At 48.5% G+C, this 25,116-nt stretch overlaps 1 protein-coding gene across 1 annotated transcript; it reads right to left on the reverse strand.

Moving 5' to 3' along the window:
- On the reverse strand, positions 1-24,984 carry Cdc45 (cell division cycle 45). The gene is given in 20 exon segments (XM_032899928.1): positions 1-120; positions 1,346-1,412; positions 3,975-4,051; positions 4,227-4,345; positions 5,931-6,014; positions 6,095-6,233; positions 8,300-8,461; positions 9,789-9,887; positions 10,113-10,244; positions 10,921-11,040; positions 11,779-11,829; positions 13,162-13,186; positions 13,189-13,222; positions 16,134-16,182; positions 18,389-18,444; positions 20,564-20,719; positions 21,913-22,050; positions 23,560-23,652; positions 24,307-24,366; positions 24,514-24,984. Coding segments are annotated over 19 exon segments (1,710 nt in total). The 5' UTR covers positions 24,565-24,984; the 3' UTR covers positions 1-120; positions 1,346-1,347.
- Between the last annotated feature and the right edge of the window lie 132 nt (positions 24,985-25,116).

Below are 25,116 nucleotides of genomic sequence, written 5' to 3' on the forward strand. Positions count from 1 at the left end.
TTGAACACCAAAATTTTATTAAAAACCAGTCTCACATTTCAAATGTTATCTTACAAGTGAACAGCGGCCAGGTGATATAAATAAGGAGGAGGAGGAGGTCACTTCTGGAGAAATCAAATTCTGGAAGAAGAAAGAAGTGTTTCCTACAATTCATCCTTTCTCTTCAGTGTGTCAAGCCGGCCAGAGGAGGCCTTCCCCCAGGGTGACTTCTGAGCAGCTACAACAGGAGGGTGAGGGTGGGCTTGGAGTCCTAGGCCACCCCAGATCTGCTGAGGTACTCGCTGTCCTCCCACTCCCTACGGAGTCTGAATGTCTCCCTGCATGAAAAGTCCCCAGACACTTTTCACCTGGTGGACCCTGCCTGGCCCCTTACCCTGCTGGGGCAGCTCCACAGCCTGTGTACAAGGGCCCCTTCCCCTGCCTGGCAGTCTCTTGCTTCCTCCACCATGTAGCAGCCTCCCCTCTCCCTCCCAGTTACAGCCCTGCTCAGTAGCCTGACACACACAGCAGTACTGACAGTCCAGGAGAGAGGTCTGCCTCCAGTCAGCCCTGGCATGTGCTGCTCCCCACAAGCTCAGAACACACTTGCCCCATGGGCCCTAGTGCTCATGCTATGCTGACAATGACGTTCCTGGGACACACTAGGACATTCTGTTCCCCTACAGTTAGGGTTTACCATGGACACGGCAGCCCCAGACTGAAGAGCTTCTTATATCAGAGGCTTGGCAAGGCTGCCTGGCCAAAGGGAGGCTGGGATGGTCACACAAGCACAGGAGAAAACTACTTCCCCTTCCCATGTGGCTCCTCAGAAGGAAGGTCATGTGGGAGAATGTGGGCCTCACTAGGGAGGTGTTCTGGGTCACAATGGCCTGTCAGCAACATGCAGTAGGCCTCTCAGGACAGCTGTGTACCACTGAGAGCCCCTGCAGAGCCAAGAGCTTGCTTTCTCATCAATGACTGAGTGCAGAAAAGCCCAGAGTGCCATTTCTGTGGGCTCCAGCCTGGGGCTTGTGGCTGTGGCTGTATGAGACTCTGGGTGGCCTGTATGTCACACATGATGCTCAGCCCCATAGGGTGGGCATTAGAGAGAAAATCTGAGATCATTCTTGGGGGGTGGGGGTGGGAGTAGGGTCAAAGATGCTTAATGAAATTAATTAATTAATTAATCAATCAATTAAGCTCTCTCGAAAGTACTCCATTGTGGCCTTGCTGGCATTCTTAGGACAGACATTCCTGGGAAAAAAAATCTCAAGACCTTGTTCTGATGGGAAACACAAGTGCCCGCCTCTGCTGACGGATACAAAAGCAGGAGTTGGGCCCAAGGACCCAGCCCACCCACGCTTACCCTCAGGACAGCAGTGACACAAGAGCATCCAGGAACTTGCTCCGGTCCTCAGCTTTCAGCTCAATTACTGAAGTAATGAAAGGAAAACATCTTATGAGCAGGGAGGAATGAGAAACAAGGCACAGTACATGACCTCCCCTCCTCCCGCAGGCTGACAATTCTCCATTGCATTCCACACTGCGGGCTCCTGCCAGCCCTGGAATGTTCTGCAGTGTTTGATTTCGTCTTTCCCACTGAACTCCCACTTTAGATCTGTTGGTTACATGGTGGAGAGGCCGGAGCCTTTTCTGGCAAGGACCACCACAGCACGCAGGGGTAAGCAATGTCAGTCAGCAGAGGGAACACAAAGCACGTGACAAACCTGACACAGACCTGGACAGGGACTGCACAGATGCCAGTCCCCACAGTGTTGCAGGCCACATCAGCCCTGCTCACAGGGTACCTCAGCTTCACAAGGGCAGACAGGTTCAGACAGGTAAGATGAAGGAAAGCTAGACACCGAGGAGGGCTTGTTTGCTGGAAGAGGGCTTCTCCATGCTGTTGGCCACCAGGCTGACAACGACCACACCTACCTCCACACTTGCTACCCCTGGCTCTCAACACTCAGAGGAAGCCAGGGAGCTTCCAGTCTAAACCCTCCCTGTGCAACAAAGGTACGTTGTTGTCAACCCACCCGCATCACAGGCAGGAAGCAGGAGCTGCTGCTCATGGTGGACCAATCCCACGATGCCATAGCTACAGCTGCTGAGACAGCGTAGGCAACCAGAGTTGGGGAATCAGGGCGTGGTAACGTAAGGAATGCCCTTCTGAGAGGTGCAGATAAAACACTGAGGTGGCTGGCATAGTGGTGCCAGCAGTTGGGAGGCAGAGGCAGGCAGATGTCTGTGTTGGAAGACAGCCTTGTTTACAGGGTATGTTCTAGGATAGCCAGAGCTACGTTAGAAAGACCTTGTCTCAAAATAAAACAAACAAAACCAACCTATCCACAACCAACCACTACCACGACAAAACAAAAACCTGAAAGCAAATCAAGAGGTGGATGGAGCGAGTGAGTTGTGCTCCCCAAGTTCCTCTGGTGAGACCTCAACCTCCAAAGTCTCAGAATACGACACCTTGAGTCAGGACCTTCAAACAGGTAAAACGAGGTGCTCAGGGTGTGCCGTACCCACAACAGTAGGGTCCTCCTAAGGAGATCAGGGCATAGACATATAGAGGGGTTTCAGAAAGAAAGAAGAAACCATGTAGCTACGGACAGAGGCTGCCAGCCATACCATGGCATGGCATGGCATCGAGAGGAATCAGCCTGTGGAAGTCACCAGGCTATAGCACTCTGCGGCCTAGTAGGCCACTGGCAGTAGTGTACTGTCAAGTCTGTTTTACTGTGAAATACGTCAGTGAGGGGCTGAGACGGCCCAGCAGTTAAAAGCACTTGTCACTCTTGTTGAGAATGGTCCAGGCTTCATTCCCAACACCTAAATGGTGGCTCACAACCGTCTGTAAAGCCAGTTCCAGGAGATCCAACAGGCACGCACGTGGTGCGCATACATGCATGCAGGAAAAACATTCACACTCATAAAGTAAAACAAATAAAGCAAAAAGATGTGAACAAGAATAAGATGGGCCAGCTGCTGTGGTGCAGCCCTCTAATCCCAGCACGTGGCAGGCAAGGGGTATTGATCTCTAGGGAGTTCTAGCCAGCCTTGTCTACACAGTGAGATCCTAGCTCAGAAATAGGACAAGGACAGCCAGAGCTAGAGAGACTTCACAAAATAAGAAAAACAAACAAACAAAAAAACAACCCAACAGAACAATCCCTGCCCCTGAAAACCCCTCTAACAAACAAACCAAAAACCAAGACAACAAAACCAGCCAATTAAACCAACAAAACAGACAGACCAGTCTGATAGCCCAGGCTTATCATCTCCGCACTCTGGATGCTTAGGCAGGAAAGCTGTAAGAACAAGGCCAGCGTGGGCTACACAGCAAGACTATTCCTCAAGATGAAAAAAAAAAAAAAAAAAAAAAAACAACGAAGGTAAAGCCGGACAAGCATGAACCAAGCTGTGTGCTGCTCTAACGGTGAGCGATCACTGGACTAGGCCTTTTCCATTCTCCGACTCACCAAACGCAGCAAGTGTGAGAAGCTGCAAAAACTGTCTTGCAGGGGTTGGGGATTTAGCTCAGTGGTAGAGCGCTTGCCTAGCAAGCGCAAGGTCCTGGGTTCAGTCCCCAGCTCCAAAGAAAAGAAAAAAAAAAAAAAAAAAAGAAAAAACTGTCTTGCAGGGCAGAGTGCTGGAGTGCAGATAAGGCCCTTCATGATGCCAGCTTTGGGCTGCCATAAACTGTGTTGTTTCCTTTTGAACGAGGGAGAATGGCTTGCCCAGCGAGGCCTGGCCTCTAGAGTCACGACAGCCTGCCCTTCAGGGTGGGAGATGATTTCAGGGCAGGCAGTGAGGCTGCACGCAGGCCTGTGCCTCCCTAGCGAGGATTCTGACAGCAGCTCCGCCCAGGGCTGTCTGGAAGGGCAAGAGGACTGGGCATCTCCAGCACCGGCTTGCATGGGTCCAGGGCCATTGCTGGCCTGGAAGGTGTGAAGGCAGAAGAATGGCTACTGGGCAGAGATACTCACCTGAGAGGTCAAAGTAGTTGTGTAGAGTCCGGGAGCTGGTGCTTTCTGCTGCCTTCTCAAATGCCCGACCAAAAAAGCTAAAGGCACAGGACAGACTTATTGGGAGACAGACCACAGACAACAGACCCCTCCCAACCTGGTTCCCATGATAGACACTGAAGGGCAAAAGCCACTTAGGCTCTGCACAGTGGGTGGGCCAATGTGCCGACACACCAGGGCCTTGGGGTCTCAGGACAAGTAGAAGCCGCTCACTTCTTTCTATCCGAGCTATCAGTCTCTGGAGGGATGCCCACCACAGTCACTGTGCCCTGCTCCATGCTCAGTGGGGCAGCCATCACCAGGGGCAGCAGTTTGCAGCGTCGATTCTTCGTCTGTGGAGACAGGGGCACTCTCGGTCACAACACAGTCGTTCTCGGCACTGAGGGTGGAGCACGCTGCTCGGCACCTAGAACCCCCGACAGCGTCGGGCCACCCTAAAGCATCCAGGGACGCAGTCACCAGAGCGTATGCTTCATTCCACTCGGTATCTCGGTTCTCAGCATCCAGTCATCTGCTGCTCACCCCTCTTAGCACCCTAGCCTTGCAGGGCTCAGCTCTTGCTTTCCCCCCATCACCTCAAGCTCTCTAGGAGCACCTCCCAACACCCCTGCCTTGTCTATTCTCCTTCTTCTCAGTGCATGGCTCTGTGTGGAACTCAGTCATGCACTCACACCTCATGGGGCCCTCCTGCAGTAAGGATGGAGGTGCTGAGGTTTCCCTCTCACTATCATCAAGGTGACCAACCAAGTGTCCTGGTTTACACAGGGCTGAGGTCTGACCCAGCATGTGAAATGGGCAGTTGGTAGGAGTTAGGTCAACGTCTGGCAACTGATTAGACCCATGAAGTGACTGTCTTCTACAGATAAGGAAAGAGAGGTGCAGAGGTCAGGAATTCTTTCTCACAACTGATATGAGGCTGAGATCTGAATGAAGTCAACAGAATTGCAAAGTTCTAGTTCTGTCTCTTCAGCTTTTGACATTTTAGTCATTCCTAGCAGGTGGCAGGGGGTTGGTTCCAGGACCCCCGTGGAGGCCCAAATCCAAGAGTGTTGTGTTGCTCATGAACACCATCACTGTGTGATTTTAATGCAGCTGCACACCCTCTCCCACACTGCAATCATCTCTAGGGCACTTACATTACCCAATGCAGTGCCCACACCATTACTTCATTTGCATGAAGCCGGTTCGCAACAGACATGAGTTTTGTTTCTTGCAAGTTTCTCAAATGAATTCACTTTGGTGCTGGGGATGAGAAATACCGCCAGGGTCTCACACATATTAGGCAAGGTTCCGCTACTGAGCTACATATCCAATCTTTCTGAGATAGCAGTGATCAAAGACTGGCTGTGTCTGGGGAGGCGGAGCCCATGGAGACAGCATTGATTATCGTCAGAACATTAGCATCATTGTTTTACTGCCTCACAGCCTGAATAAAATTCAACTTCCTGATTCTCTTCATAAACCTCATCCTGAAGTCACCACGAATTATCCTTTCTGCATCCCTGCTTGGGAGAAGTCCTCTAGTTGCAGGGTCAGGGCCTGTCTAAATAACGACTGGGCTAGACTGTGCTCTGAGAAAGGTATTAGGGCACGAGCCTCCAGAGACATTGTCTAAGCCTTTGTTGGGAACTAGGTATGTATGACTAACCCATCTTTTCCTGGTCTGCCACAGATGAACCCAGGTCCCAGCCACACAGCTTTCTGGGGCCCCTCCTACTTATCTGAGTGACATTAATAGTAAGTGGTAGTCCTAGAGTTTGTAGAAAACTGGAAGATTCCTAAAGATTAGGTGAGTTAAAATACGGCCCCAAATAAGGAATATACTCGGGCGTGGGTAACCCCACGCCTTAGTGTCTACACCTGCTGTGTTGTACCCATGCTGTTGCCACCTCATCCCCACTCCATCTGAGTCCTCACCGAGTACACAAAGGACTTGAGCAGATGCCTGCTGAGCAGACTCAAGGATGCTGGCTTGGAGAACAGTGCGACATCTGGAGTGCCCTGGAAGGGGAAGAGAGGATCAGATGATCAGAGGGGATCACTAGGGGGAGTGGCTTGTCACGCAGGTAAGGAAGCCTAACCTCCATGAGTGAGCAGTAGAGAAAAGGGCCCTGGGAGGTGACGAGGTTGGTACAGAGACAGCTGGCGATGGTCTGCTGGGTGGCTTGGAGGTGCTTCTTGGCGAGCTCTAGACCAAGGTACAGCTTGTCCAGGTTACTCCTGAAACAGGGGACACAGGGCTTATGTGATACTTGTTGAGTACTCTTGCTAAAATGCCAAGGTCAAAGAGATTGCTGATTCTGGGTTCAAAAGGGGCTTAGGAATACAAATTTATCTTCTCTCCCCCTTGAGTTCCTCTTCACATGAAAGGAAGGAAACACAGTGATCGAGTAAGAAGTCAAAAGGCTCTAGGATCAAAAGACAGAAAACGCATCGGTATGGTGGTGCACACTTGTAATCCCAGCATTCAGGAAAATTGTGATTTTGAGGCTAGCTTGGACTATAAAACAATATAGGATTCTAGAGATCACATAAGGAGGACCCAAGAAGGTACCTAGAAGGCTCCAACAGGGGATGAGGGAAATATAAAGATGCCCTACACCCACTCAACAGATGGACTTTTATTCTTCTCTCCTAAAAGAGAATATGCCTCTCTGAATATTTTAAATGAACCCTATAGAAAAGTAGGGCTGGCCTTCAAGCAAAGTGCCTAGATAGCTATACCCAGACACCCAGGGCTTGGTCAAGATTCCATAGCTTCCTTCCTAAATACAAAACACTAGATTATTTGAGAACCACTTATGGCTTGAAGAGGGGTGAGGGTGGGGTGGGGAGGGGGAGGATCCCAATAGAAACAGATGGTTAGAGGGCAATGAAACCTAAAATGACCCCATTATGTTCTGAGAGATTTGGGCAACTGTTAACATTCCTATAACAAGGACAGGACACTAGGGGGAAAAAGCCAGAAACCAGAAGTGTTGACGGAAATGAAAACTTTGAAAAGAAATAAGTCATTTACTCAAATGGCTGGGGGTGGGGTGGGATGGGGGGAGAGGGGGGAATCTAGAAAAGCTACTTCAAGCTCCACAAAACAAATCCATGGAAAACACAAGGCACAGATATAAAGCAGGACAATGTCTCCCTTTAGGAAGACAGCAATGGGAGATTAGCTTCTTAACGAAACTGTACAAAAAGCAAATGTGAGCCACAGAGCCTGGGCCATGAACTGAAGGGACTGGTCTGCACGCACAGGGCAAAGGGGGAAACAAGCTAGAGCTAAGTGCTTGTGAGTGAGGAAGGGAAGGAGGGAGGAAGGAAGGGAGGGGGAGAGAGAGAGAAAGAGAGCACAAGCGTCAGTCAGAGCTGAGGAAACCAGAAAGCAGGATCCTGTATTTTTTGACCTTGCACAAAAATCAACAGAAAAAGCAGTTCTACTGTGTTAGAAAAGTAATCTGAACTGGCCTTTTCGTAAAACCTATGGAATTAAATTCATAATACTTACATAAATAGAGTATTGTGGTCTGGTCCCCACCAAGTCATTATTTTTAAAAAAACCAGAAAGTTGGACATGGTGGTGCATGCCTTTAATCCCAGTACCTGGGAGGCTGAAACAAGTGAATGTCTGTGACTCTGAGGCCAACCTGGTCTATTTACATAGCTAGTTCAAGGCTAACCAGGACTATGAGACCCTCAAAACACGCAAGTAAACAACTAAACAGAAAGAAATCCACAAATTACCAAGTGAGGAGCGGATCACCTTTGACACACAGGTTTACTGGAAAGTCACAGCTCCAAAACATCCCAACTGGGAGTGTCCTCCTTTTCCATTAGAAACAAAAGGAGAACTGGAGATGCAAGAATGAAAAATGAAGAACTGGAAGAAAAACAAGAGCCAATGACAATGTCTTAAGAGACTGAGAAGAGAAAGAACAATCACAAAGGAACGCAAAGGACCCAGGACCCTGGGGTGGTGGCACACGTACTTCAGTCCTAGCTCTGGGAGGCTCAGGCATGAACTTGAGGTCAGACAGGGATATGTACTGAAGGCATGTGAGGCCAGCCTGAGCCACAAAGACCTTATCGCAAATAAATAAACAAACAAATAAATAAAATAAAATGAAAAGGACACTGGCGCTGGAACAGCAGCTTAGGAACAGCTTGCTCAGGGGTAGGGATTCTAACCTTGTAGTTCCCGTAGGACAGACACTCTCATGAATCTTTGTGATTGGTCTCTGTGCAGAGGAAGGCTGAAGCCACAGAACGGCAGCCCAGATCATAGCCATTACCTGGAGAGGCTATCGAGAGCTTGGATGAAGTGGTCTGTCCCTGAGCCATCCTTCTCGGGCCTCTCCATTAGAGACATGGTGGCAAAGACGACGTCGCTGGCCAGGAATTTATGCCTGAACCCAAACTGAATGCTGAAAGTCTGCACACGAATATCCTTCATCCTGTAGGGAGGAAGCAATGAACTGGCACTCTCAACCTGTATGTAAGCTCGTATGCCCAGACCAGACTAAAAGATAGCACAAGTTACTCACAAGTCCCCAAGAATGCTCACTGTGACCACCGCTTGGAGGATGAGGTGGGCCAGAAGACCCACACATGCAGTCCCTGCAGCCACTGCCCTGACCTTGGCTGCTTCACTGGTTCAGCAATGAGGACCACATAGCCATCATATGGTCTAGGGTATGGGCAAAGTTCTCACCTGCATCCTAAATGCCTGTCCAGGCAGAAGCAGGCAGGCACTGGGCTTCGGTGGCACCTGAAGACAGGTAGGATACAGTATGCCTGCCCCTTGCCCTGGTGCTTTATTTCTGAGTCTCCATCACAGTCCCAGGGTTTAAAGACCCTAAACATGCCAGATGTGGTGGCACAGACCTTTAACCCCAGTACTGAGGAAGCAGAGGAAGGGAGACTTCCTATGTGTTCAAGTCAGGCCAGCATGATCTACAAGGTCTACTCAGTGAGTTCCACTGTGCATTCTAGTTTGTCTTTTTACTATTTTCATGAACTTACTATGTGAATGCATGTCTCTGTGTACATGTGTCCAAAGATGGAGTTACAAGTAATTATGAGCTACTAGTAATGTGGCTGGGGCCTGTCTTCTGGAAGGGCAGTATGCACTTTTCTTTTTAAATTTATTCTTATTTTATGTGCATTGGTACTTTGCATGCACGTTTGTGAGACAGTCAGACTCCTTGGAACTGGAGTCACAGACAGTTGTGAACTGCCAAGTAGATTCTGGGACTTGAGCCCAGGTCATATAGAAGAAGCCATCAGTGCTCTTAACTGCTGAGCCATCTTTCCAGTCCAACAAAGTGCATTTTTTTCCTCCAGTTTTTCAAGACAGGGTTTTTCTGTGTCCTGGAGCTCACTCAACTCCAGGCTGGCCTCGAACTCACAAAGATCCATCTGCCTTTGCTTCCTGAGTGCTGTGAATAAAAGCGTGTACCATCACTGCTCAGCAAGACAGTGCATTTGTAATCCAAAGAGAACTCAAAATTTCCTTAGGTTCGGTTTGAGCCAATCCCAGTAGTCTGTACATCCTTGGGGCCAGCTTTTATTTTTGCATCAGTGCAGGTGGACGGTTCAAGTGGAAGCCCTGTTTCTAAAGTGTAATCCATGCTGGACGTGGTGGATCGCACCTGCAATTCCCAGCGGGGGTCAGCCTGGGCTATAGACTGAATTCTAGGATGGACAGGGTTACATAGAAACCCTGTCTTGAAAAAAAGAGAAGGAGACGGAAAAGGAAACATAACGCAGAAAAGCATTTACCCAAACTTATTTGCAGATTCTTCAATCATTTCTCGAAGATTCTCCTTCAGGGAAACGTCCATGGACTGAAATTTCTGTTTCACTTGCTTCAGGGGGAGCCTGGAGGGAGCAAGCTGCATGAGACAAGACACTGACAGCAGGAAGAGACCTGCCCTGGGACCCTGTGCATGCCCAGGGTGTCGACAGGTGCACTCAGACCATGCTAGGACACGGAAGAGGGACTGACTGTACTGTAGACCCGAGTGCATCAACAGAGTGGGGATGCTTCGTGCCAGCAGGGTGGAGACTGCAGGGTAGGAGGCTACAGGCAAGGCAGTCACTTACCCCATGTCTGCAAGGAACTCCTGGAGTCGCTTCTGCCCATGCACAGACCAGAGCTTGAACCTGGCTGCAGTGTAGCTGGTGTTGTACAGGCTCTCATGGAGGGACCAGTGCTGGTACAGTACCAGGCAGAGGCTGGGTCCAAGGTCAAGGAACACATGTGGTGCCCACTGCCTATATCTGGTGCAAACATTGGCCCATAACCTTGGGTTGGTGTGAACCCACTCAGAGTTCTCTGACTCATGCAGGGGGTAACTGAAGTTAAACCATTTTCTCCCTTTGACAGACCAATTGCGGGGTTGGCTAGTCAGTTTCTGTGGTCACAGCCCCGTATACCATGAGAAGCAGAGTAAGCAGTTCAGGTTGCTATACTGATATGTTTCCCTGGCCTGCCCAGCCCAGCCAAACCCTGCCTATCCTTAAAGCCCTCTTCCATCCCTTCTTGAACTTGCCCTTTACCACACATTGCCCCTTAGACCATGGTCCCATCTCAGGCCTCTCCTCTACAGGATCAGATACTCTGCAGTCTTGCTGATGCCTAGCCACCGCTCCACTGGACACGTGGTGCTTTTTGTCCCCATAGGTGCCCTTCCCAACTCCTAGGGATTGCAGTCCATTTTGCTTCAGCTCTCAGCAGCTCCCACGTGACTCAGACATCGTCTGTGGCCAGCGAAGAGAGCACAATCACACTGCTCATAGGAGGGCATGGGGGCTCTATCACCGTGGTGACGGGGCAGAAAGAACCAGCTGAGCAGCAGTCTAACAGCAGTTGACTACTGCCTACACCCAAGGTACCGAGCTGCAAAGATACTCGTACTCAAAGGAGATCCGGGTGCAGTCCACAGAGAGCATATTCTCCTCCGCCTCGTTTCGGTGGTTATGCCGGGACACATGACGCTGCAGGACGCCAACATCAGTCACATACTTCATTCTGGAACAGAGCATGGTAGGCTGAACCAGCTCCCTCCCCAGTTGTTCCTGAATGAGGGCTGGGGAAGCTTGTTTAGGTATAAACCAGCCAGCTAGAGAGTGACAACAGACAGAGCTGGGCAGGGTGCTCTCTGGCCAGGACATGCCCCATCTTTAGGTACTGAGAAACCTTTTGAGAGCAGCACTGACGAGGCTGGCCAGGTGTCTAGCCCACACTGTCAATTAGACCCTGTAACAGTAACCCACGTACAAAGTCCAGACTAGCACACCTATTGCCAACAAGTGCAAATGGATCTGCTCCAGGTCCCAATGGCCCACCAACTGGGATGGTGACAAGAGGGTCTCCATTTTGTGATCAAACTCATCCTCCTGACAGGACCCCTAGGCCTTCATCTCCTTCCTTAATCCATGTCTCCCCGTAACCTCCAACGTGCATGGGCTACATCTTAGTGCCCGCCTCTAGGCCACAGAACACAGTCAAACCAAGCCCCTGCTGCTGCTGCTGGCTCCACCCAGTGGAATCCTCAGGCTGTAAGGAGGCCAAGCAAAGGCAGAGCCTGGTGCTAGGGCCAAGGATCCAGGCAAGGAGAGCCACCGTCCTCCTCGTGTTGCTGCCGCCGCCCGTGTCCCTGTGCAGACTCAGAGACGGCCACACACAGGGCCGCCGTGTGTGAGGTCTGGCGTGTCGCTCACACCTGCACGGACTGCACTTGCTGGGCGAATGGAGGTCACTACTTACTGAGTGATCTTGTCGTGCAGCCACTGGTCTGTCAACCCAACAATGGCCCACCTGGAGGGAGCAAGGTGACAGGGTCAAGCGACAGCTGCCTGGCCTTGGAAGGCGTGTGCTGTGGAACCAAGTGGGAGTGTCCTGTTAGCATGGCCCCCAAACCCACTGTGCTCTGCCACCGACTTGTGAATAATTATCTTGGGCTTTTTCCTACTGTGATTTCCAAATGTTGACATTTTGAGGTGGTGGCCTTCCATCTTAAAGAAAGGGGGGGTCTTAGGGAAGGTTTTCCTTGAGATACTGGAAGAAACGCAAGGTCAGTCTTCCAGTTCTAGGGCAAAGCTTGGGTAGACATAAACTATACTTGGGTTAGAGAGAAGCCACCAATGTAAACAGGTGACCCAAAGGACCCATCACAAATTACACAAGAAGGGAATCCACCCAGTAGAACGATCCTGTCAAAGGTACAATGCACACACCCAAGACCAGGCCCCCGCAATTCTGGTTAAGACCGGTTGCTACCGGATCTAGCAGGAAACAAACTTAGCTTCAATATCAATCAACTAAGTATTTAGCACTAACCAACCTGGTGGGGGCAGCTGCTTGGCAAATGGCCAGTAACAGCACACAGTGTAAGAGTAAGAGCTGAGAGGGGGTGGGGCCAAAAGATCGGCATTACACCTGGAGAATGGCAGGGCACCCTAGGTTTAGAGGTGGCCCCGCAAAGTACTGCCCCGACTCTCTGCAGACCGGTGTAGCTATCGCTGGGTGATCAGACCTGAAGGGCCTTGGCATATTGCTTGCAGAGAAAATGGGGGGCCAAGGAGCAGCGCCAGGGCAGAAGTACATGCTTCTCGTTTATAACGGATCAGATCCAGATGGATCAAAATCAATCAAGTTGACAGTGCCTGAGAGGCTCAATGGTCTGTGTGCTCAAGGCCTGGTTACAATCTGACAGAGAAATTGCAAAAGGGGACATTTCTGAATTGGATTATTACCAGTGCCAGGGCTGCAAGAGTGCCTACCAAGGACAATCGCGCTCAAACCTGCACGGACTGTACTTGCTGGGCATAAGGCTAAATAAGCAACGAGGGTGCAGAGACAGGAGCTGACCTGGAGCCCCACTGTCCTCAATGAGGTTGGAACTCCCCCGCCCCCAGCACCCAGCACCACACTTAACCCTTGGAAGACTAGGCTTAGTCATTCCAGAGAGGGGCTGCACCTAACATTCCTCATGGAAGCATTGGACCTTAGCTGGTGGCAGGACTCCCAACATGGTTTAGCAGGATTTCCAGCTATATATATATGTGTGTGTGTGTGTGTGTGTGTGTGTGTGTGTGTGTGTGTGTGTGTGTGTGTGTGCAAGGCTTGGCACACGCATGCACTACGCACCACAGCATGTCATTCAGGTCCTTGACATCATCCAAGCCAGGTCAAACATCACCATGGCTGACTGCAAGGAAAACAGAAAATCCTGAAGTCAAAGCAACTGAGTTCACAGAAGGGGCCACACAGTGGGGACAGCTCCAAGCCAAGGAGCCCAGTGAAGCCCTGCAGATCAGGGTATTCAGGCTACTTTCTAGCATGTGAGAAAAAGTCCCCATCAGAGTAAGGGAAAGATGACAGAGTAATTCCACTGACCCCAAACATCAGTCTCTGCTATCTAATGTCATGTGAATCTTTGTGTTTAGTCATGTAGGAATGAAGAATGGAAGCTAAGTGCCACCCAGTGGGAAGTCCAGGCATAGCACTGCAGGGACTGCTGCACATCTCAGAGGTAAGCTCCAGGCTATAATGAAAACAGGTCAGGAGGCCCTGTTGTCTGACTGTCTACCTTGTATTCACAGTCTTTTCTGCATGGAGGCAGCCTCAGACACATCCCTAGGGAAGCCAGATGAGGGATGGCTCTGGTTCTGGCCACCAGGAGAGAGTGGGAGGGGCCCTGGACTCCCTGTGAAAGTCTTTCTGACGGGGCTGTTCAAGGATAGAAGAGGTAAGTGACCTGAATGGAGTCTAAGTTTGGTGAGAGACTGTGAAGACAGTAGATGTCTGACCAGCAGACTTAGTATAAATTTTCCTCCAGAGAAAAATTTCAAGGGATCTGGAGAAAATGAGGGCTCATTTCCGAGACAGCATTATTCCCTCTTTAACCACTGCGGGGGCTGAGCAGAGAGCTAAAGGACAGGGCGACCCTCGGATTATAAGTAAGACACAGGGAAGATAATACCAAGAGTCCAAGACCTAAAGGCCAAGTCTCAAGACTAACGAGTGTTTTACTGAAACAAACTTGATTTGTACTAAGCACGTATCCCTTTTGCACTATCATAGACAATCAGACAAAAACCTTACATCAAATCAACACGTTAAGAACCATGTATCTTCTATAGCTACTGAAGGCCCTAAATTCTGGCTAGTGCTAACAGAGCCTAACAACAGGCTTTCTACACTAAGTTCTATTTCAAAAGTCAGAAGCGCTCCTGTAATCCCATAGTTTAATCTTCTTGCACAGAGATTAATACACAGTTATTTGTTTACTCGGAGAGGGTCTCACTATGTAGCCCTGGACAGCCTGGAACTCACTAGGTAGACCAGCCAGGCCTTGAACACAGAGATCTTCCTGTTTCTGCATCCCAAGTACTGGGATTAAAGGTGTGTGCCGCTGTGCTGGCTAGTCTTATGTCAACTTGACACAACTGATCCATAAGATCAGGCGGTCAGCAAGCCTGTAGGGCATTTTCTTAATCAGTGACTGATGGGGGAGGGCACTCCCACTATGGGTGGTGCCATCTCTGGTCTAGTAGTCCTGGGCTTTATAATATAGACAGCAGGTTGAGCAAACCAAGAGGAGGCAGCCAGTACGCCGCGGTCCTCCATGCCCTGAGCATCAGCCCCAGCTTACTGGTTCCTGCCCTGATTTCACTCAGTGATGGACGTACTACCTGGAAGTGGAGGGTGGAACAAACCCTTTCCTCCCCAGGTTGATTTGGTCACGGTGTTTCACACAGCAACAGTAATCCCGACAAAAGCCAGCTTACTCAGTCTGTTCAAAGATTTGTTTTAACTGTGTGTGCTTTGCCTGATGTGTCTGGGCATCACGTATGTGCCCGGTACCCACAGAGGTCAGAGAAGGGGCAGATACTCTAGGCGTGAATCCATGGATGGCTGTGAGCTGGTGTGTAGGTTCTGGGAACCAAATCTGGCTCCGTAAGGTGCTGCTCCTAACTGCCCTGCTGAGCAATCCTCACAGCTCCATTGCTCTGTATTTTTGATGATGAACAGAAGCATGGCTGCTACCCAGCCTGAGGGGCTACCCTAACAATTGCCTCTGAAAGGAGTGCAGGCGCCCTCGAACTATAACGGGTACACCTAACACAGCAGAAACAAGACAAAATAAGCAGCATTCAACTCATCTAACTCGCTCAACATTCTAGCTTAGCTAGATCACAGGTTTGGTTTCTCTGGAACTCCTGGCTGACTCCTTTAGACCACAACGCTTGTGTAGCACAGAGAGTAGCCCAGAGAAGCTCAAATGTGAAGCACAGAGAACAACTCTGTCTCTCTGAGACAGGATCTCTGTTTAGCCTTGGCTGTCGGGGAACTCACTCTATAGAACAGGCTGGCTTCAAACCTAAGAGATCCATCACCTCTGCCTTCCAGGTCCTGGGACTGAAGGTGTGTGCCACCATGCCTGGCTTTATTTTATGAAAAAAAGGTTTGCTTGATTCTATAATTAAAAATAATTAGCAAGTGCTGTGGGGTAGCTCAATGGTAAGCACTTTCCTAGTATATTTGAGTCCTAGGTTTGATCCCCAGTGCTACAAAAACTGAAAGACAAAAGGCAAGAAGTTGTTTTTTGTTTTTTTTTTTAAACAAGGTGGGAAGGATTTATTTTAGATTGTAATTTCAGTCACCACAAAGGCATGGCAAAGAACAGCTCATGTCAAGATGGCCAGGAAGCAGAAAGAGTCCTGTTACAATCTTAAATTTATCTTGGCGGGTAAATGGTGTGTAAATATACTCCCAGTTACGTAGGAGGAGGCAGAAAGAAGGTCACTTGAAGCCAGCAGCTTAGGGCTAGGCAGGGCTGTGCATAAAGTCCTCGTCTCAGAGCACTGATTTCTGAGAAATGCATCGCCTTTGTGCCACCATAAAGAAAAGGAAACCATGATGCCAACCAGAGCACACTGGGAAGCATCCATCCTACTCGGCTTCCAGAGGAGAAGGGCAGATAGCGCAGAGGCTGCACCACCCACCCAAAGGCAACTCTCACGAGCGCCAGGTTTTCTGGCTTTGCTCTCTCCTGTTCTAGGACGCTGATCCTTGGAGTCAAACCTTTATAGTGTGTCAGACCGGTTCATACTTACCGATGTCCCATAATATTCATACTGCTCGTAGTCGAAGAGGATGTCTTTCCTGTAACAACACAAAATGGTGTCTTTGACTGAGAGCAGCAGGACAGGAAGGCAAACTTTTTGAAAAAGGCTAAAACTTTAGTTTCCGAAAGAAAAAAGCAAGAAGTCATGGTACCGATTGTTTATTCAGTGACTCCTTAGCAGAATGCACACCTTAGGCAGCCCTGGCCTCAGAACCTGGTTTCTGAGAAATCACCTCAAAGCGATTAAAAAGAACAGAGACACACTACTGTATACACAAAGTTATTAACTATAGACTTGTTCGAAAGGGTAAAGCACTAGGACAGAGAAAAGGGCTTGATAATGTGGTATACGCCTGTAATCCCAGTAGCCACGAGACTGAGACAGTTGGAGGCCAGCCTGGGCTACATAGTAAGGCAATGTCTCTAAATAAATACATAAATAAGTGAATGAATGAATAAGAAGGCTGAGGAGATGGCTCAACAGATAAAGATGTTGTGTATACTGGGGTTGGGGTGGGGGGGAGGTACAGACAGGTGATGCCCCAAGCTTATGGCCCAGTCCGTCAGTCAAACTGATGAGCTCCAAGCTTAAGCAGGAGAACTTGCCTCCAGAGAAGAAGGTGGAGAGCAATCAGGAGAAACACTCAAGGCTGTGCACATGAACACACCCACACCACACCCAAACAGAGAAACTAAAACATCCTTTAAAAGGAAACAGAAAGGCAGTAGAAATCTTTTTTCTTCAGTGTTATGGACTGAGCCCAGAGGGCTGTATTCATATATGAAAACATCACACTATACCCATTAATAATGTACAATTAATGTGTTAATAAAAAACAAAGACCGGGGTTGGGGATTTAGCTCAGTGGTAGAGCGCTTGCCTAGGAAGCGCAAGGCCCTGGGATCGGATCCCAGCTCCGAAAAAAAAGAAACAAAAAAAAAAAAAAAAAAAAAAAACAAAGACCGAATCAAAAGAAGCAAACAAATACTAAGCTGTTTTATTTACATTGTTTTTATGAGTATGAATGTGTACCTGTGAGTACCTAGGAGTTATGAATGCTGAGAATCAAACCCCAGTCCTCTGCAAGAGCAACAAGTGCTCTTAACCACTGAGCCGTCCCTCCAGTCCCTTCTTTTGACTTCACACCTGGCTCTAAACACTAAGCAGTTTTTAAGACTGTTCAGAAGTATGAAAATCTGTGACCTGAGGATGGGCTCAGGTCGTAGATCGCTAGCTCAGCACACACCTATAATCTCCCACAATCCCAGGAGAAGCAGAAGGACCAAAAGTTTAAGGTCATCCTTGGCACACAGCAAGTTGGAGGCAACCTGGGCTACATGAGACCCTTGTCTCAAAAGCCAACAAACAAACAAAAACCAAAGATGAATTCAGAGGTATAAAGAATGATTATACAGAAATAGTGGCACGCGCTTTACTCTCCGTGCTTGAGGGGCTGCAGGTGTGCCCAGGATATACGGTGGGACCTTGCACCAACAATTTTTAAGTAGAAAAATGTAAAATTAGATGTGTAGTTTGATAATGTAAAACATGCACAAATATAAAAAATTCAGAGAGAAATTCAGAATATTTCAGAGACTTAACTCAGAAAAGAAACTTCAACTCAGAACTTATCTATCCCTAAACTTCTAGAAACGGCCTGAAATTGTCTTTTTATAGGAAGGGTAGTCTCTCTCTCATGGTGGGCAAATCCTTCAGCTGGACCACAAAGGCCGTTAGCAAGCAACTCCTACTGTGTCCAGTTTCAAACACACAGCTACCTGTGTATTTCAAGCGAGAACAACCACTCTAGCATTTTCATTTCAAAGCACCTCATGTTTTTTTTTGCACACGCAGTAATAGGAATTATGGATAACTTAATTACTTTTCATATTTCTTTCCATGAAAAGTTTTATGCAGTCACCAGGTATCTGTTATTTTACTTTAAAGAAGATTATAAATGAAAGTATCCACATTTGAAAAGCAAGTCTGGTAAAGGCCTCGTTCTAACGGAAGAGCCTGGATTTGGGTGACTACTGGGCCTGTCCTATAGTTCTAGGAAGCCAAGGACCAATACATGGGGTGATTCAAGGCTGTCTTCGAGGCAACAGCCATGCACTCTCTCCAAAGTGGCTGACCCCAAGACTCCTAACTACGGGACTGTGGCATTCAGAAAGGATTATGGGTAAGACGCTGATGGACAAAGTCTGGGCTCCTGTACCACAGAGCCACCTCACCAGACTCACCTCCGGGCCTCCCACTCCCTGCGCTGCCTCCTCTTCCTGTTTCGCTCCACTATCTCCTGAAACAGTGACAAACAGAAGAAAAGCGTGGTGTTTAGTGAGGATGGCCTCCATATGCTCATGTGTCTGAGTACTTGGCTCCCAGTTGATGAACTATTTGGAAAGGATTAGGTGTGTCACTGGGGGTGGGCTTTGAGGTTTCTGAAGCCCACTCCATTCGCAGTGTGCTCCGTCTGCTTCCTACTTACAGTCAAGGGGGTAGGCTCTTAGCTATGGTGCCAGGGCTATGTCTACCCGCTGTCCTTCGTGCTCCCTGCCACGAGCTCTAAATTAAATGTTTTCTTTTATAAGTTGTCTTTGTCACGGTGTTTTGTCACAATAGAAAAGAGTCTAAGACAAAAAGGGTAAGCCTGGCGAAGGGCTGGTTTGGAAGAAGCCCCTAGGTACAGATCTCTGAGGGAGAATGTAGGCTTTGTCCATTCTCCAAGTTCAGCCTGTACCTGGGAAGCTGAGTAGCTGAGGGAGGGGAGGACTGGTTCATCTGGCTCCAGAACTTGGCGGACACCACCCAGATAGAGAAGAGCACAGGCTTTCCTGGCATGTGCTCCTTAGTACGCCCAGCGTCTGGCCACTTTGCCCATCTAGCATCTAAAGTCCCTGTGTGCCACCAGGAAAACAAGAGCTGTGTTTCTTCCTCTCGGGTGTGCCAGCAATGGTTTTAACTTCTTAGGTACAAAGGCTGTGGTGATTCTACAGTCTATGACAAGACTTCCTTCAGGAAGATGGTGCTAAGATATCCCAATGTTGGCTGGACATACCGAAACTCTTACATATATGAAGCTAAGTAATATTGCAAACGGTAGGAGCAAAGGCACAACAGTTAAAGATCTGTATATAGCCTGCTTTCCTTTCTTGGCTTACCCAGACTTGAAACCCAAGAAGCTGCCAATCGGGATAAACCAACAGAAGGAGAACAAAGTCCCCAACCAAAGCTGCCCTATCGGTCTGGCCAGAGCTACACAATGAGACCCCGTCTCAAAAAGAACAAACAAACCAAAACCAAAAATCCCCATAAAAAGCTAAAGGAAGCTCACACAGAATAGACTCAAACCTGTGAGCACTAAAGCAAATAAAAGAGTAGCAATCACAGGTAAGAATACAGCCCCATGAGAGGACAGACACCATCTACCCGCCTGCCTCCCTTGAGCTAGCAGAAGCTCATGCTGGGCAGATCCCTTCTATTGATCAAATTCAGATCTCTCTCTCTCACACACACACACACACACACACACACACACACACACACACACACACACACACACACACACACTCTCACACATACACGCCTTCCTTACAGTGTTTCCGTAGGACTGGCCAAGGGATCAGATACACATGGTACCTTTCTGTTAACTACAATGAGCGATACTGTGGGAGAGTGGAGGTTTAATGTTTCTCCGTGGTGGGTCTGCCCCTGCCTGCTCCCACTGCCACAGGGTTTCTCTGTGTACCCCTGGCTGTCCTGGGATTAGTGATCTGTAGACCAAACTGGCCTTGAACTCAGAAGTCTGCCTGCCTCTCCCTCTAGAGTGCTGGGATCGAAGGCGTGTGCCACCAGATGAGTTTTTCTGTTTTGAACATTTGCTAGTTAATCTTACATCGAGCTAAACTGACCTAAATTTCATTCCCTTTGCCAGGATCCTCCTGTGGAGATAAAACACAGTTCAAATAACTCCAGAAAACTCCAGAGGCCACCACACTAGGGGGTAGAAGCCAGAGTCTGTTCTAATGCACACTAACTCCTCCATTTCCCTCTGCTTGGCGTGCCCAGCTGAGCACAGGCCTGGAATGTCACAGCTGGCTCACACACACCTGGAATGCCACAGCTGGCTCACACACACCTGGAATGCCACAGCTGGCTCACACACACCTGGAATGCCACAGCTGGATCACTCACACCTGGAATGCCACAGCTGGCTCACACACACCTGGAATGCCACAGCTGGCTCACACACACCTGGAATGCCACAGCTGGCTCACACACACCTGGAATGCCACAGCTGGCTCACACACACCTGGAATGCCACAGCTGGCTCACACACCTGGAATGCCACAGCTGGCTCTCACACACCTGTCTGTCCTACTTTTGCTTCCTTCAGGATACCCACCTGACCCACTCACCTCTTCTAACCCTTCTAACCGTAAGCGCTTCTCTGAAGGCTCTGCCCCACTATCGTCATTTTCTGAAAGATCTTCCTCATCCTCTGCTTCATCTCTAAAGATGTCATCATAGGCAGGAACTTCGAGGTCATCCTCTTGCTTAATAAGCAATTTGATCTATTATAAAACAAACAAAGAAACCAATGCAGTTTTTCTTCTCTCCTTTCCAGAAAACCATTCATCATATTGGTTCTGTAGAATCTCACTTTTTCTTAACCAGCTGCTCCCAAGTTTTTCGTGCACACGACAGCAGAGCTCAGGCTGCTCGGCACCGTCCAGTAAGGCACGAGAGCTGCCCCGCATGGCATTATTAAATCATGAGGGTGTCAGATTCCATGGAACTGGGGTTATAGACAGTTAGAAGCTGCCATGTGGGTACTAGGAATTGAACCCAGGTTCACTGAGTCATCTCTCTGCCCCCCCCAACATTTCTTTCTTATGCTATATATTTAAAAAAAAAAAAAAAAGTTCTACCAGTCGGCTTTTGATAGAGAATATGAATGTGTTGTTCTGGTTGGATATGTCATAATGGTTTATCCCCCAAATGGTCCACCACGCTGAAGCTTGCTGCCTGTGTAGGGTATTGAGGGGGTAGAACCATTAAGAAGTGGGGCCTGGCAAGTGTTAGGTCATCAGGGCTCTCTCCTTACTGATGGAATAACAGCATCTCTCGGAAGTGTGTCGAGCTTCTTCCTTGTGCCACCCGGCTATAAACCTTCATTGGCTTGCTCTGATGTTCCTGTCTTCCCATGGAAATTTCCTCACTATCCTATACACTTCCTCTATGGGGAAACTACTCACTACAGGGGTCTTACTGAGTAGAGCAGATGTTTGCACCATGTTCTTGAATATAACTTTTATCTATAAGGTACCCAGTCTCGGATATTTTCTTATAGAGACACAAATGGATCAAGACCCCTAAGACAATACAATTTTCATCTCTAATAGCAATTGCTGACTGATTTCTTTTGAAGAGATTCTTCTTTGAGGATCTCAGAGTCTGAAGCCTTGTGGAAAGAGCAGATCACAGAAGGCTTAAACAGCTGGTCTGTGCCACATTTTGTATTAATGCTTTGAGGTTCAGACTAAGTACAGTAGAGCCATCTTCTGATCCTCCACCTTCCAAATGCTGCGCGTTTCACAATGCATTGTGTACAGGCACATGAGTCAGATAAACTACACTTCTTGTACTGAAGACGCCCCCTAGCTGGAAAAGTGGGAAGCATGCTTTGCAAAGGTCTGTGCGATGCTGTCACAGCACAATAAGGCACAGACTGACTAAAGGGAGAGCACACGTAAATGCTGGGTACCTGAGTGTCATTATACACATTCACAACGTTCACTGGCCTGTGGGTGTCACACACAAAAAATATACTGTCTTCGTCAGGCTGAAGGATATCCAACAGGTCCACGTTAGCGCCACAGTTTATGAGGATGAAATAGGAGAACTGAAAAAAAGGAGGAGGCACTGTAAAGGAAGACACCGCACCAAGGACACCTCCTCCCTCAACACTGCCAGTCCCTGTGCTCCTCTACCAAGCACGTTACGGCTCAGCGGGAATGCTAAGTGGCTGGAAAACTGCCCACAGCTGGTCTCATTGTCTTTCCATGATGATACTGTGAAATAGGTTCTTCCTGCTTCCTGAAGAGCCTTCCTGAGGCTCCATAAACTCAAGACTTGTGCTGATAGCTACTGAAGAGCAGGAGCAAGACTTCAGGCACATACTGAAGTCTCGCTGACTATCGCTCAACTATCCTGTCCTCTGCGGCTTATCTCGTTAACAGCATTGTGTGGGTTAGGTTTGCAGGAAATCATGGGCAGACTCACCTGTGGCCCCCTAAATAGTAAGTCCTTTAGTAAACTCTCACTATAGCAAAAACCTTAGTACCGCCTTAGTAACACCAAATCGCCTGCCTGTGGGCCCACACCTGTAATATGACACTTGGAAGGCCACGGAAGGACTGTCCAGGAGTTCAGGGCCAGCCTGGGCTAGCAAATAAGATGGTGTCTCAATACTGGAGGAAAAACTCAAAATTATAAATGAATCTCTTCCAAGTCATCTTAGGAGTGGCCAGGGACTCCAAAGATGCTTTGACACGCCCTACCCACTCCCTTTAGGGTCTTCAGTATCCCACTTCCCATCTGGTCCCAGGTAGAGGTCAGCAATCTTGGTTCTACTAAATTCCGAAGTGAAAAAAAAAATGTGTTTGATAACTGGAATGCATTTTCTAGAGATAACATAAAACAGTGCTGTATTCTAATAAAACAAGTGAGGTTAGGACTGAACCCCCAATCAAAGAGCAAGTATGAGCTAGACCTAGCCTGCAAGCCCCGACTCCCCCGTGCACGTATGTAGCAGATATGCAGCTTGGTCTTCATATGGATCCCACAACTGGAGGGGGGGGGGTTGTCCGAGTTTGTTGCCTGGATGTGGATTCCATTCCCCTAAGTGGGCTGCCTTGTCTGACCTCAGTGCTGGAGGATGTGCCTAGTCCTGCAGTGATGTGCCAGGGTGGGGATACCTTGGGGGGCTCCCCTTCTCAGAGAAGGGGCGGGGAATAGGGAGAAGAACTGGGGGGGGGGACTAAGAAGAGGGGACTGATATGAGATACAAAATAAATAAATAAATAAATAAATAAATAAATAAATAAATAAATAAATAAATGAAAATAACAAGTGAGGTCAGCATAGGTGCGGTCCACACCTACACCTCTTTTACTTTTGAGACAGGATCTTGTTATGTAGCCCAAGCTGGCCTCAGACTTGCTCTATGTAGTTCAGACTTGCCTCAAATTGGTGATTCCTTGGCAACGTTGATTCTGCCACCATAATATCAAGCATAATGAAACTGGTACTTCAAAAACACACTTACTCTACTTCAGAACCAGCCAAATGCTAAGTATTAAGAAGCTGCAACTGAGGAGAGCTGCTTAATTATTTTAAAATTAGTTCATACTTGCTCTTTATGTTCAAGAAACGCAGTTTCAAGTTCTTGCCACCCAGAGACTGGAACCAGCGTGTACTGTACGTGGTCACATTGAAACAGGGCCTGGAGGAAGAGCACACGGTCAGAAAACCCCTCGTTTAAGATAACTTACCTGGAATCACCAGAAGCAAATCAGCAAACTAGTTGAGTTGAGAGACAAAGATCTATGTGATATGCTATTTGGTAAAGCTAGGTGGCAAGGCTGTGAGCGAGCGATCAATCTGAATCTGTACAATAAAGAATCTGTACAATTTGCCAGAGTAAAACATTAAGGGAAAAAACTAATTTTAAATTATAGGGGTTCTGAAAAATCCTGAGCCCAGCTCGTTGTAAAAACCACACTATGATCAAAGCCCAAACTAATAATCTTCTCGAACTGACCAGGGACTCCAGTAATTCCAGCACTGGCTATGATACCACGCCCAGCTGTCACGTTCCTTATCTCAAATTCCATCTTTGAGAGGTCATTTACACGTTCAAAGATTTCAGAGGTGGAACCCTTTTCACTTGGGTTATGGTAAAGACCACTATTTACTTGTCTCACCATTTGCACGACACTTCTCTAGTCTCGGTATAGGTCAGAGGATCCTTTGACTAACTCACCTCCTGTCTATTTCTTCTGGTCCCTCCCCTTCTGCGCCCCACCTCCTGCTGGGGCCAACCCTGTCCCGTCACCTCTCGCCCCAGTCCTATCTTCCTAAGGCTTTCAAAGCTCACCTGAAGGATCTTGCAAGCACACAAGGCATCCACGTCCGAGGCCACAAAGAGAAGGACCCTCTGTAGAAGCGAACACGGACAGATGAGTTGAGTACAGGGACACCAAAGTCTGTGGCAACACCCTGACCTCCCGGCCCATCCACGGACACTCGCCCTCATCCCTCCCCTCAGATAAAGTTTTGATCAGGATCGTTGGACGGGAGTCACCTGGCTGTGGACTAGCTCGTAGAACTCCTTGCGGAAATCGGTCACGAACATAGCCACAGCGGCCGGATACCTAGAGCTGGCGCTGAGACACCGACAGCCCGGAGGTCCTCAAGACTCCCGCCAAATCACAGCTCTTCCGATTGGTCCACGCCAGCAGCCAATAGTTCTTAGTCTTTCCTCCTTTCTGATTGGGTCCTACCGGGGACAGCCAATAATGCTCTGCGATTCGCAGCTGGATAAGATCCGCCCGCCCCCCAAAAAGAAGCAACATCGTTACTCCGGCTGCGAACCTTGTTGCTCGTGTTGACGCTAACTTCCAGTTACCCAAAGCCCTCTACGCTTGGCGGACATCTTTACTTCGGGAAGGAATGTCTACTATCTGACCCTGGAATATTCAGAAAAATATACTCTTAGACATAAAGTAAATTCAGTTACACATTGTTTGAAGGCTGCAACTACGTGCTCAATACATTGTTCGTCGAATTAGAGTGAGCTATAGATTACTTCCGCCCGAATCCATGATGGCGGGGACAACGCCGGAAGCTCTAGCTGCATTCTGGGTATTGTAGTCAGTGAAGAGAACGGACCCTACCAAGTTGTTCG

This window comes from Rattus rattus, chromosome 4 (assembly GCF_011064425.1).
Source record: "Rattus rattus isolate New Zealand chromosome 4, Rrattus_CSIRO_v1, whole genome shotgun sequence".
NCBI classification, from domain to species: Eukaryota; Metazoa; Chordata; class Mammalia; order Rodentia; family Muridae; genus Rattus; species Rattus rattus.